At 41.5% G+C, this 12,011-nt stretch overlaps 1 protein-coding gene across 2 annotated transcripts in view; it reads left to right on the top strand.

Moving 5' to 3' along the window:
- Nucleotides 1-12,011, top strand: part of LOC108924088 (intersectin-2-like) — a 45,870-nt gene that overhangs the window by 25,260 nt on the left and 8,599 nt on the right. For both annotated transcript variants that reach the window (XM_029252920.1, XM_029252916.1), the window contains 15 exons: nucleotides 197-337; nucleotides 796-883; nucleotides 1,189-1,328; nucleotides 3,934-4,073; nucleotides 5,260-6,107; nucleotides 6,393-6,517; nucleotides 7,014-7,183; nucleotides 7,318-7,438; nucleotides 8,010-8,206; nucleotides 8,430-8,479; nucleotides 8,941-9,107; nucleotides 9,371-9,416; nucleotides 9,634-9,755; nucleotides 10,344-10,440; nucleotides 10,537-10,728. In XM_029252920.1, the coding sequence (XP_029108753.1) occupies nucleotides 197-337; nucleotides 796-883; nucleotides 1,189-1,328; nucleotides 3,934-4,073; nucleotides 5,260-6,107; nucleotides 6,393-6,517; nucleotides 7,014-7,183; nucleotides 7,318-7,438; nucleotides 8,010-8,206; nucleotides 8,430-8,479; nucleotides 8,941-9,107; nucleotides 9,371-9,416; nucleotides 9,634-9,755; nucleotides 10,344-10,440; nucleotides 10,537-10,728 (2,644 nt within the window). The remainder of the gene's footprint in view (nucleotides 1-196; nucleotides 338-795; nucleotides 884-1,188; nucleotides 1,329-3,933; nucleotides 4,074-5,259; nucleotides 6,108-6,392; nucleotides 6,518-7,013; nucleotides 7,184-7,317; nucleotides 7,439-8,009; nucleotides 8,207-8,429; nucleotides 8,480-8,940; nucleotides 9,108-9,370; nucleotides 9,417-9,633; nucleotides 9,756-10,343; nucleotides 10,441-10,536; nucleotides 10,729-12,011) is intronic.

Raw genomic sequence — 12,011 nt, 5'->3', positions numbered from 1 at the left:
CACACGCATACTTTTTGTCTAGAATAGAACATAAGGGGAGTGTGTGCACATTTGAATTTAACATGTACACACAAGGAAATATCTGCTGATGCTATGTAATGCCCTGCCCTCACAGACTGCCTGGCACATTCCTTTTCTTTGCTCAGTTGCCCTGATCTTTTTTTTTTTTTTTTTTGGGGTCCCCCCCCCCCCACAGGGTGACAAGCATAAGCAGATCTCTGACCGCCTTCGGGATATCCAGAGCAAGAAGAAGATCCAGAAGGGGGAGCTGGACCTGATCAACCAGAAACGACACAGCCGCATTGTAGAGATCAACAGTCTGCAGCAGCAGTTTGAAGTCTGTACTATTATAATAATATTATATTATAAAGAACTCTTTAAATCAGTCTCTGAGGTCCTGTCACAAGTACCCTAAATTTTATTTGTGGTGCTTTTTTTTTTTTTTTTTTTTTTTTTTTTTTTTTTTTTTAAACATGTGATCTGGCACTAAATCTGCATGAGTTTTGGTTGTATAGTAACTTTGCTTATTGTATTAGTCATATTATTTGCTTGGCAGCAGTTTATGTAGCATGATCAACCAAGAGAACAAACCCATTTCCTTCATTATTTCCTTGGAGAGTTTCCATTGCGAGCCCATTGTATTTTCCCCTCACGATGACTGAGTACGTGACCTGGAGAATGGCAAACATTTTCTCTCTTGGCTGTGTCTTGAATCTTTATGATTTTAGCTCCCAGGAGGATGTAAGCCCCCTCCCACTTTCCTCCATAGTTCACAGAAATGTTTTTGTTTTCCAGGATGGCCAGAAGAAAGTATCACAGTTGGTTTCAGAGCAGCAGAGGCTGAGGGAGAGACTTTGCAATATGGGGCTGAACAATTTGCCTAGTAAGCATAACCTCCTGCTACTTACTTGGCCAGGAACAGATGCATTGTAGCAGGTGTGAACTCTCCAAGGCTTTGGTTTAGAATATTGAATTCACTGTACTGCAAAACATGCAAATAAACTGACTGTGCCTCTTGGGTGCATGAATGTAGCTGGTTTCCTTCATAATAATGTCCAAGTCAGTTTGTTGGTACAAAGGACTGGTTACTTTTGTTTGCCAAGATTGAAAAGATCTGTCAGCTGGAGTGACCCTGTTATACTGAATTAAGTGCTTTTTAAAAATTTCTGGAATTCATCCTTTTGGCAGGTTCAACAGTGAGCACCTTAAACAGAAGTGTGACAGAGAAAGACACCACGTGTCGGAAACTAAAGGAGCAGCTAGATGCTCTGGAGAAGGAGACATCAGAAAAGCTGTCAGAGGTGGACCAGTACAACAAAGACCTTAAGGTGAAACTGCTTTGCTGGAGGGGGGGTGGGGAGTCATGGCTTCTGGCCAGGATCATGGTATGTATATGGCATGAGTAAAGTTCATGTAAAAGGCAAGACTTTCTTATATACCAGCATAGAACAAATTCCAAGCTTCCCATGTCTTATCAGCTGGCACCTGGTCCAGTCATTCCAACTGATAATCATGAAGATGAGTAAAAACTTTCCTCATGAAATACATTTTTCATTTTGTGGTTCAACTCTGTGCTGTCTGATATTTTAACTGCATCATATACAGTCTCTAGAGAATTTGAATCCTTTCTGTCCATCTTGCATGTATACCAAGTGTCACTGCAATAACGAAAATTGCACTGAAGGATTAGTAGCCTTTTTTTGACTGAAATTAAGTCATCTGACCTCCAGGTCTGCTTCTAGCCATTATTGTACCAATGGATTAATGACTACCCGTCATATTTCCTCAGTGAACAGGCATCATACATTTACACAAAGAACACAAACACTATGTGTTTGACAAAGGAGTGGCTTTCACTGTTAATCTGTGTCTGATACTAATAATTACTGCCATTGTGCTGCTGGTTCCATTCTGTTAACCTCCTACTGGTGCTGCATTATTTTCTTTCCTTTTCTCTTTCCTGTTCCTCCTTGGCTTCCTCTCCAGTTTGACGATATGGATGACTGTGTGCTGCAGGGTCTACTTTCTTTGCTCGGCTGTCTTAGCAATCTCTTCCTTCTGATTAAGGTCCTTTTTTCAGCTTTTTCCTCACTCCATTTCCCCATATTTATCTTCAGTTTTGCATTTTAGATAATGGGCCATACCTGTTTTGTTTTTCCACCTGTCGTCTTAATTTTTTCTGTTGACACAACCCAACTCTTCTTGGAAATCTTATGTGACTTATGTGCGTTCTTCTATTTTTTACCTTGTTCAGGATTTTTGTTGCTTCTTTTCTTCAGTTCTTGTTAACAGATTTCATGATGTGTGATCCTGTGTGAAGCTGGCTGAATTTAGAGCTGCAACCATTGAATGATTTCAGTGTGCTTCTTTCTTATAACCTATGGTCTTTGTGACTCAAACATTGGTGAAAGTATGATACTGAAGTGTATTAATGATAATATCTTTGTTTTTTTTGTTACTTTTTGCATCCATAATACAGTACAGACTGTCTCATCCGGCAATATTGGGACCAAACTAGTGCCAGAAAAAGGATTTTGCTGGTTAACGGCATAATACTGTTATGGCCAAGCTCACAGAAAAACACAAAATTGTAGAACTTTTAAATGCAGAGGGTAAAGGGAATGAATACCGTGCAGCTGAATACCATTGTGTGCCCTCATATATGAAAATTGCTTGGAAAACTGTATGCAGACAAACCTCTACTTACGTAAATTAGATTTATGCAAATCCAAGTTTACGTTTTTGAAAAAAAAAAAAAAAAAAACTCCCAGCATACACATTTACGGATAGTGCTTTCATTTTATGCAAAACATCTGAAATTCATTAAGTGCAAGTCGGTGTAGCCAGACAAGGCAAGAAGCTGCATCTTCCCAGTTCTTGTGTGTTATGAGCCGTGAACACATCTCCTCTCCTTAGTGCAGTGCTTTCCCCCCCCCCCCACATATTTTCTACCTTTTTCATTATTCACAATACCTGGTGGTAAACGTGTGCTTGAAGAAAAACGAGAATCGTCTCGCAAGCGTACAGCAATTCATTTGGCGATGGAAAATAAACATAAGGAAGTTTGAAGGTGGCCAAAGAATATCGATAATCTGTAGCATGGGAACAAGTTTTAGCTGTATCGACTGTGAATACGATAGTGAAGGATGCTGCACACATAAAGGAGCACGTAAAAGGAACAGCTAGTGTGAAAACTAACAAAGAAATGTCAAGGTGCAATAACTGAGATTGAAAAATTATAAATTATGCAATAGCACCCTCTTGTGTGCCAGCATACTACTAGATATAAGGTAAACATGCACAGTACAATACCATGCGTGCACCATATGCAGTAGCCTATTTTTTAAATTTATGGTTTATAGAAATGTAAAGACCTAGTTCATTAACTAAGCCCATGTCTTATTACAGTATTTAATGTCTGACATTTACTAGAGAATTATATTGTGTAATTTTTCTTATGCCTGTGTTTGCAACAAATGCGAAGGAAATGAGTAGGCTTGCCTCTGTACCAGAGGGGGAATCCGATATACGTAAATTTTGACTTGCATAAGGGGTTGAAGAACGGTCCATTTGCATAAGTCGAGGGGTGTCTGTAAATGTTTGCAAGGCAGCTTTGGCTTTCTTCCGTGAAACTTTCAGTGTTGGCATGCTGTCTTCCTCTTGTTTCTTTGCTGCTTTTTTCCTTTGTCAAGGACATACTTGACTTGTTGTCATCAAGTGAAATAATGACTGGAACTGAGTTTCTGGGTGAAACTTACATTCCAGTAAGTGCCGTCCTGAGTGTCAGTTACGAGAGTGTGTACTGTACATTGCTCTCAAATATGTTCGCTCCAGTAAACATGCTCAGCTCCCTGTCAGCCTGTTGTGCTTTGGTCCTGAGCATGACTGGGTGCAGAATGGCTATTCTGAAGCCTGTGTGGTGCCCCTCTCCAGGAGCTGAGGAACAGTCAGAGCAAGCAGCAGGCTGCACTAGACAAGCTTGTCCGGATCAAAGCAGAAAAGCTGCGAGAACTACAGAGGCGTCGTGAGGAGGAGCTGGAGAGGAAGAGGAGGGAGGAAGAAGAGGCTGTCAGGTGACCTGCTGCTCCAGACCTGATTTATCACCACAAAAATCATATGAAATAAAATCTGGGCTTTGAAAGGGGCAGCAGGCAGCATAGTGGTTAGAGCTACTGCCTTTGGACCGAAAGGTCACAGGTTTGATTTCCCATCTCCAGCTGTAGTACCCTTGAGCAAGGTAGTTACCATAAAATTGCTCCAGTAAAACTACCCAGCTGTATAAATGAGTAAATAATTGTAAATACCCCAAAATTGTCATGCTTTGGAGAAAAGCATCAGCTAAAAGAATAAGTGTAAATGTATGTAATGTGAAGGCATCTAGACTGTTAAGTAAACCTGGAAATACCATTTAATTTTTATGCTGCAAGTTGTGCAGCACTTTGAAATTGCCTTAGGTTTGTTCTGGCCATACAAGCCTTCACTGTTGTTTCCTTTGACTATTTTGCTGTAAAATATGGTTTCTCTGCAGTCCGTTAGCCACAGAGGCAGCTTAAAGCACCCATAAATTCCCCTCCTTTTGTTCGCAGTGTTGTTATGAGCAATGTGGGGAGTAGGTGGGGTTTACAAGTGGTGGTACACTCGCCCCTCTATCCTTCGAGTTAAGCTCAGAGAAGTGTGTTTTTATTCGATTCAGTCATGTAGGCTTTTAGTCTGAGTGAAATTTTACCTCTGTAAATTACCCCCCCCGCCTTTCCTGAAGTGAGATGTTTTTTGATAGAATAAATGTTGTGTTTTTTTTTTACTTGGAGTTATCAGGAATCCTGCCTCAGTGATGTGGCCAGACAGGTTTGAAATCTGTTGTGAGCAGAACTTCATACTGTAAGGATTCAATACAGAAAGAATAATTTTTTTTTTTTTTTTTTTTTTTTTGCAGAAATAATGTCAAAGTTATTAAACCTGTGTTTGAGAGTAAAGATCAGTCTGTCATAGCATCTCGCCAGCACAAAATCACCTTCTGTTTCTTGTCTCTTTCTTTTATACTGGTTCATATCTGGTGGAATGTGACAAATTTATTGCCAGGCATTCCCCTACATCCACTCCTATAAACTGATTTTCCTTATTACACAGATATAATTTGAGATTTTTGCATATACAGTAATAGAAGAACCATGCAGAGGGTCAGGGTTGAAATTTGGACCTGTGTGAGGCTTGTTATGCTCATTTATTTATTTGGTGGCTCTGTGCTTTTCTTGCTTACAGGCAAGCCAAGCTGGAGAAGGAGCGGCTGTGGCGGGAGAAGCTGGAGCGTGAAGAGGAGGAGCGCCGTCGCCGTTTGCAGGAGGAGAGGGAAGCTAAGCTGAAGGAAGAGGAAGAGCGAGAAGTTCAGGCAAGACTTCGGGCAGCGCAAGAGCAAGCTGAGCGAGAACGCAAGGCTGCTGAAGAGCGGGAACGTAAGAAGAGGGAGGAAGCCCTGAGGAGAGAAGAAGAAAGGAGGCGACAAGAAGAACGGAGGCTCGAAGAGGAGAGACAGAGAGAGGAGCGCAAGAGAGCAGAGGAGGAGAGGAAGAGGCAGGAGGAAGAGCACAAGAGAGCTCAAGAGGAGAGGAGGCGGAAGGAGGAAGAGAAAAGGAAGCAGGAGGAGGAGAGAAAGAGGGTGGAAGAAGAAAGAAGAAAACTTGAGGAAGAGAGGAAGAGGCTTGAAGAGGAGAAGAGGAAATTTGAGGAAGAAAGGCAGCGACAGGAGGAGGAGCGGAAGAGGCGGCAAGAGGAGGAGCAGAGAAGAAAAAAGGAGGAGGAGCGCCGCGAACTGGAAAGGAAGCGTGAAAAAGAGGAAGAGGAAAGGAGGCGGCAACGAGCTCAAGTGGCTGCTATCAGGGATGCAGAAGAGAGAAAAAGACAGGAGGAAGAGAGTAAAAAACAGGAGGAAGAACGAAAAAGACAGGAGGAGGAGAGGAGGCGAAAGCAACAGGAGGAAGAAGCTGCAGCCAGACAAAGAGAGGAGGTGGCCTGGCAGCAAAAACAGCTGCAGCAGCAGCCGCAAAATTCTGCCAAAACAGATATTCATGAGAAGCTCTCAGCCCTAATTAGAGGCATAGAGGAAAGGAAAGGTACGAATTATCACCTTAATTGGCAGTTTGTGTTTAAGCATTTGTCAAGCATATAAAAGCGATCATTTGACACTTATGTAAGCCTCAATATCTGTATGTTTTTTCAAAGGAATGCACAAATGACCAGTTTCCAACTAGCAGCAGAATAGTGATAAGTCACTGTACTTGGCAGTTATAACATGGTTTTAGCTGCACAAGGAAATGTCATTGACTGAAATGTATACTTTGAGTGGTGATATGAGCACCTCTTCTGTGCACTAATACAGCTGTGAATTGTCATCTCAGGGGGTCTAAAGCCTGTAACTGCAGCACATAGGAAGTCTGCAGCCCTTACCACCTATAGAGCTCTCTACCCTTTCACAGCCAGAAACGCAGATGAGCTGACGTTTGAGGCAGAGAGCTTAATCGAGGTATGCCTCCAGTCTCCCTTTTGACGTATACCGGATCTGCGTTTTCAACCGTTGGTGTCAGGTATACAATTGAGGTACATACTGAGTATGCCTTCTTGACTAGTGGTTTTTGGGTGGGCCTTGAGGTCCCCCTTATCAAACTTAAATTTTAGGTACGTTGTCCCATTATTTCTATCCCAGTGGTTTGAGGGATGCCAGGTTTACTTCTGCCATCTTGAGTTTTAAATAATCCATAATTTACACAAACCTTGTATACCTCTTCTCATCCATGGATTTGGGGTACACCATCTATCCCCTTTCTCCATTGGTCTGGAATAAGTTAAATGTGGCACCTAGTGTCTGACATCTGGGTTCAGGTTAACCTGAGACTGTTTTGAAGATTTCACTTGTAATGTCACACAGATCTGTGATCCTCTATGACTCTTACAAAAACTGTGACGAGGTCATTAATGTGTTCAAGGGGCAGAAATGACCCAGCTGACTTGTGTTCCTGCAGGTAGATGAGAAGACTGAGAGTGAGCCGGGATGGCTGTACGGCAGCTATCAAGGCAAAATGGGCTGGTTCCCTGAGAGCTATGTGGAGAAGCAAACGAAAGTGAAGGCTACTGCCTTTGTCAAACAGGCTCTGATCCCTTCATCTGCAGCATCTACCTCAGTGTCCATGGGGTAAGATTGCCACTGAGTTCTTGTTCTTACTAACAGTTTTGCAGTTCTGGCGTTTAAAGACTGCTGCCAGTTTCTGTCCCAGAGTGCTAAGTTTTGTGCTGAATGTGTCTTCGCATCCCCCCACCCCACTGCAGCAAATCACAGGCGGATGTCAACAGCTCACCAGCAGGACAGAGCATCCCGGGGGGAGCGGGTCAGAATTCTGCCTTCACTCCAACCCATCCACCAGGCTCAGCCTCCACAGAGTATGGACAGGTGGGCATACTTGGATGGTAGTGGTTCTTACCCCTAAGCACCACTTTTCTGCAGCTGAGCAAACTTCATCTTATGAGAGAATGAAATCATAACAGTATTAAGGCCAGTGTCGATAGCTAAGGAGGCCAACCAATGAACAGTTTTTGTCCTTGATGTCTTCGATGGATTTTTTTATGGTCTTATTTAATCATTACATTGTTGGGCCACAGCAGATTCAGCCTATCAAATTGTAATACAATATTTTGTTACCTTTAGAGTTTATATTTGGGTCACTGCTTTTTTTTTTTTTTTTTTATTTATTTTTTTTTTTATTTTAAGAAGTGATGGGGGAAAGGGCATGTTTAGGTATCCTTCATTTAGTCAGTGAATGTAGGCTGAATGTTTAAGCCTGGAATTATTCTTGGTAGCAATTATGTTTGACATATTTACATTTATTTATTTAGCAGATGTTTTTCTCCAAATTAAGTAGCATCTCACTGTTGTCTTTTCCCTGGTGAGTTAGAATGCTACATACACTGCGCTAAACTGCCTACTACCTCTGAAATTGCATCTTAATTTGATATTTTTTCAGGTTGTGGGTAACCTCCAGGCCCAGGCACTGTGTTCCTGGACAGCCAAGACAGACAATCACCTAAACTTCTCCAAGGATGACGTGATTACTGTGCTGGAGCAGCAAGAGAATTGGTGGCTGGGGGAGCTGAATGGAGTCCAGGGCTGGTTCCCCAAGTCCTATGTCACACTGCTGCCTGGAAGCCACACCCATACAGAGTAACTGCTGAGCGCTCTCACAATCACAGAACAGATTTTCTTCCCATTTCATCCTAGCCACCTAATCAGCTGCCAAGCAGCTTCAGAAGAGGTGTTGCTGTAGCCTTTAGCTGAATACTGTCATAGTCGATTGTCATGAGAATTTTGAGAGTTTGCAAATGAAGTACACACCTTTTGTGGCTGTGAGCCGAATATAATGCTTGATTTTCTTCTGTTGTTTCAGGAACTTTTACTCTGAGGGATTGGACAAATCCAACGCAACTCAGCAAGAGGGTATGCATCATTGTGGAACAATCTCAGTTCATGCATTGGGTTGAAATTCTTGCTGTGTTGACAGTACGTTTAGTGTTTGCATCAGGAAAGCGTGCAAACATCTTTTATTTTTTCTTGCATTTTTTTTTTTTTCTTTGTTACTATTTTTTGCTTTTGAATTTAGTTTTTGCTGTAGACTTGCCAAACTTCAGTTTGACCTATACCAAATCTGCAGCATATTCACGTTTTCCTTTGTCCGGTATCCTTGGGCTTATCTCTAATCCTGTTATTACTGCAAATGCTGGTATTAACATAATCCTTATCTGCATATCAGCACCAACCTTGAATGGACTTGAAGCTTATGGTTATTGTTAATATGGATTTGTCTTTTGATTGTATGTTCTTATCAAAGAGCATTTTCTCCTTCACATAAATTTTGTCATTGAGTGTATGTAACCTTTGCACGCATTTTGTCCAAACAGAGTTTGTGGCCTTGTACACATATGAAAGCCCAGAGCCAGGAGACCTTACCTTCAGCGAGGGTGAAATCATCATGGTGACAGAAAAAGAGGGGGGATGGTGGAAGGGCTGTATAGGGGACAGGACTGGAGTCTTCCCCTCTAACTATGTGAAGGCAAAGGAGACTGATGTAAATATAACCTGTTTTCAAAATTCAGAAATACACTATCACACCTGCTTAGTTACACAATCCTTCTACTTAGAGGTATCAATTTTGAAAGTGGGATAGCAAATGTTACAAATGATTAGCATCGGTATTCAGAATTTTCCTAACTTCCGCTTTCTTGAAAAACAACCATAAAGAGTTGTCTTTCTGTTTAAAATTACTTATGGGAATGTTGCTGACTTGTTCTAGTCATACTTTTTATAACCTTGTTACCTGTCTGTACACAGGCCCCTAGCAGCACTGGCAAATCAGCAGCTAGCAGCAAAAAACCTGGTAAGGAAGAACGTTTCACCATAATCGCACCACACACTCCTGAACAACAGTTAATCAATTAATTGAAAGGGTACGGGTGTGGGAAGAGAATATATCAGAAAGGCATATAGCATTTAGTTAAACTTTTTTTTTTTTTTTTTTCCTCCTCTTTTTTAAAAAAGCTAAACTACTTCCCTTAACCCGATCCTTACTAGTAATTTATCTGTGTGGTCAACAGAAATTGTCCAGGTAGTAACTGCATACACGGCCACCGGTCCAGAACAACTGAGTCTGGCCCCAGGACAGGTCATTCTCATCCAGGCCAAGAACCCCACAGGCTGGTGGCAGGGAGAACTGCAGGTCAGTGGGGTCTATTTGGAGATGGAGATGTTGGAAGTCTGCAAGTGATTATCACTTGCAGAGGAATAGAATACAGTGTTTGTGCAAAAGAAAATTAGAATATAGGAATATTATAGTATGAGCATCTGCTCCGGTTATTAACTAATACCCTGGAACCTGTTTTTATTTAATTTAACATCAGTTTAATTTATTGTTTCAGTTTTGGGTCAGGATGGTCTGGAGACTGTCACGGGAGTTTAGGGCATGAGGCAGGGTATACCCTGGACTGACCACCAGTCTATTGCAGGACATTCACGCACACTTATTTTCTCACACAAGCAAGCAGAAAAGGAAAGTTAGTCACGAGTTCCACACATCTTTGGACTGAGGGAAGAACCTGGCACACCAGGAGGAACTCTGGACAAATACAGTGGAGAACATGCAAATTCTGCACAAACTAAGAAAAATTTGAATCCCCCTGGAAACCTACAGCCTAGGAGTTTTGAGGCATGACTGTGCCACCATCATGTCTTATTTGTGAAGGGAAAAGCAGCAAGGCTGTAAATGTGCAAGTCTTGCTGGTTAAAGCCTTCATTCCTTTCTCTTCAGGCAAGAGGTAAAAAACGCCAGATGGGATGGTTCCCTGCATCCCACGTCAAGCTGTTAGGGTCTAGCGGTGGGAAGTCCACTCCAGCATCTGCTCCAAGTAAGTGCAACACCATGGTACATCAGATCCACAGTGAGCTCAGGTGAACTGCTACATAATACCTTTTTCTCTCTTGCCTTTCTTTGCCCACCTCAGTTTGCCAAGTTATTACAATGTATGATTATAAGGCAGCCAATGAGGATGAGATGAGCTTTACCAAGAGTCAGCTGATCAACGTGTTAAACAAGGATGATGCTGATTGGTGGAAAGGAGAATTGAACGGCGTTGTTGGCCTGTTCCCTACCAACTATGTTCAAATCACCACAGATTCTGACCCAAGCCAACAGTGTAAGTCAAGCTCTGTTTTTTTTTTTTTTTTTAAAGCACAGTATTTTTCTTTTTTACTGATTGAAGTACCTAAAGAGTGGGGTCAATGCATATAGTTGGGCTTTACTGTATTTGCAATAACCGAGAGAAATTATTATGATGAAATGACAGTGTTGGCAATGACTTTTCATAGATAATGTAGATTAATCAAAAGTTCCTCTTGAGAGATGTTTCAGAGTTGACTGTTGTTCACCTGTAATTTTAAAATAAATTATGCAGAAGATTGGGGGAATCCCAGAAATACATCCATGTAAAACAGATCAGTACTTGAAGATTATTCGAACAGCAGCTCTGTCTAAATGCCTGCTTTGAATTTCCTCAAGGAAGTCAGTTTACATGCTTTAAATGAAAACATTCATATTGATGACTGACTCATTGCACTTGGCATCATGTGTTTGTTATTGTTGAATCTCTGCTCAGTTTGAAGGCTGACACAATATTGCTTATATGGCTGTAGATTAGTAAAATAAGCTTAACATCTGATTAACATCTGACATCTCTCTTCTTCCATCCATCCTTATCACACATTTCTCTCCATCTCTTTCCCTGTTCTCCCTCCCTCCATTTTCCCCCTTTATCTGTGTTGTTTCTCTGTAGGACCGTCTCGTTGCCTTCTCCTCTGCTTCTCAGAGCCTGTCAGAGACCCCCTGTCCCACTAGGCGTCCAGATGCCGCTCAGACTGTGGCCGAGACCCTGCCTTTTGCTAACCACCCCCTTACTGAATAGGGCCTGTCATTTTCCTGTTTTTGGTTTTTTCCCCCTCTTGCATTGTTTTGGTCATTTTTCTTTCTTTTACTAGGTGTGTGTATATTCCAGACTGAAAAAAAATTCCTCCATTTATATGATTTGGCTTCTGTGCCTACTCACGAGCATCTCAAATCTTGTGACTTCTTATCATAGCGTAAAACCACCATCTATCATACTATTGAAATAAAAACAAAAATAGAAAGTACTGAAAAAAGGTGAAAAGCCTGAGGAAACCCTTAGTCCTGTAAGTGGTGAAATGCATGAAATTCATTTTAAAGGTAGTATCACTCCAGATGACTGACTGATCTGCTTTACTGTTTATTGCAAATACTTTATGAATAGCTCAGCAAAGAGGGCTTATGAGTGTGAGAGAGAAACATGCCATATGGATCCTTAGATTACATAATTAGTGATGCATTTGCATATAATACTGTATGAAATTTTAGAAATGTTCATCTTTTCCACATTTGCTGTCCAAAAAAAATCCCAGTGAAACA

The sequence above is a fragment of the Scleropages formosus genome, chromosome 1 (assembly GCF_900964775.1).
Source record: "Scleropages formosus chromosome 1, fSclFor1.1, whole genome shotgun sequence".
Taxonomy (NCBI): Eukaryota; Metazoa; Chordata; class Actinopteri; order Osteoglossiformes; family Osteoglossidae; genus Scleropages; species Scleropages formosus.
This window is presented reverse-complemented; position numbering and strand designations above follow the sequence as displayed.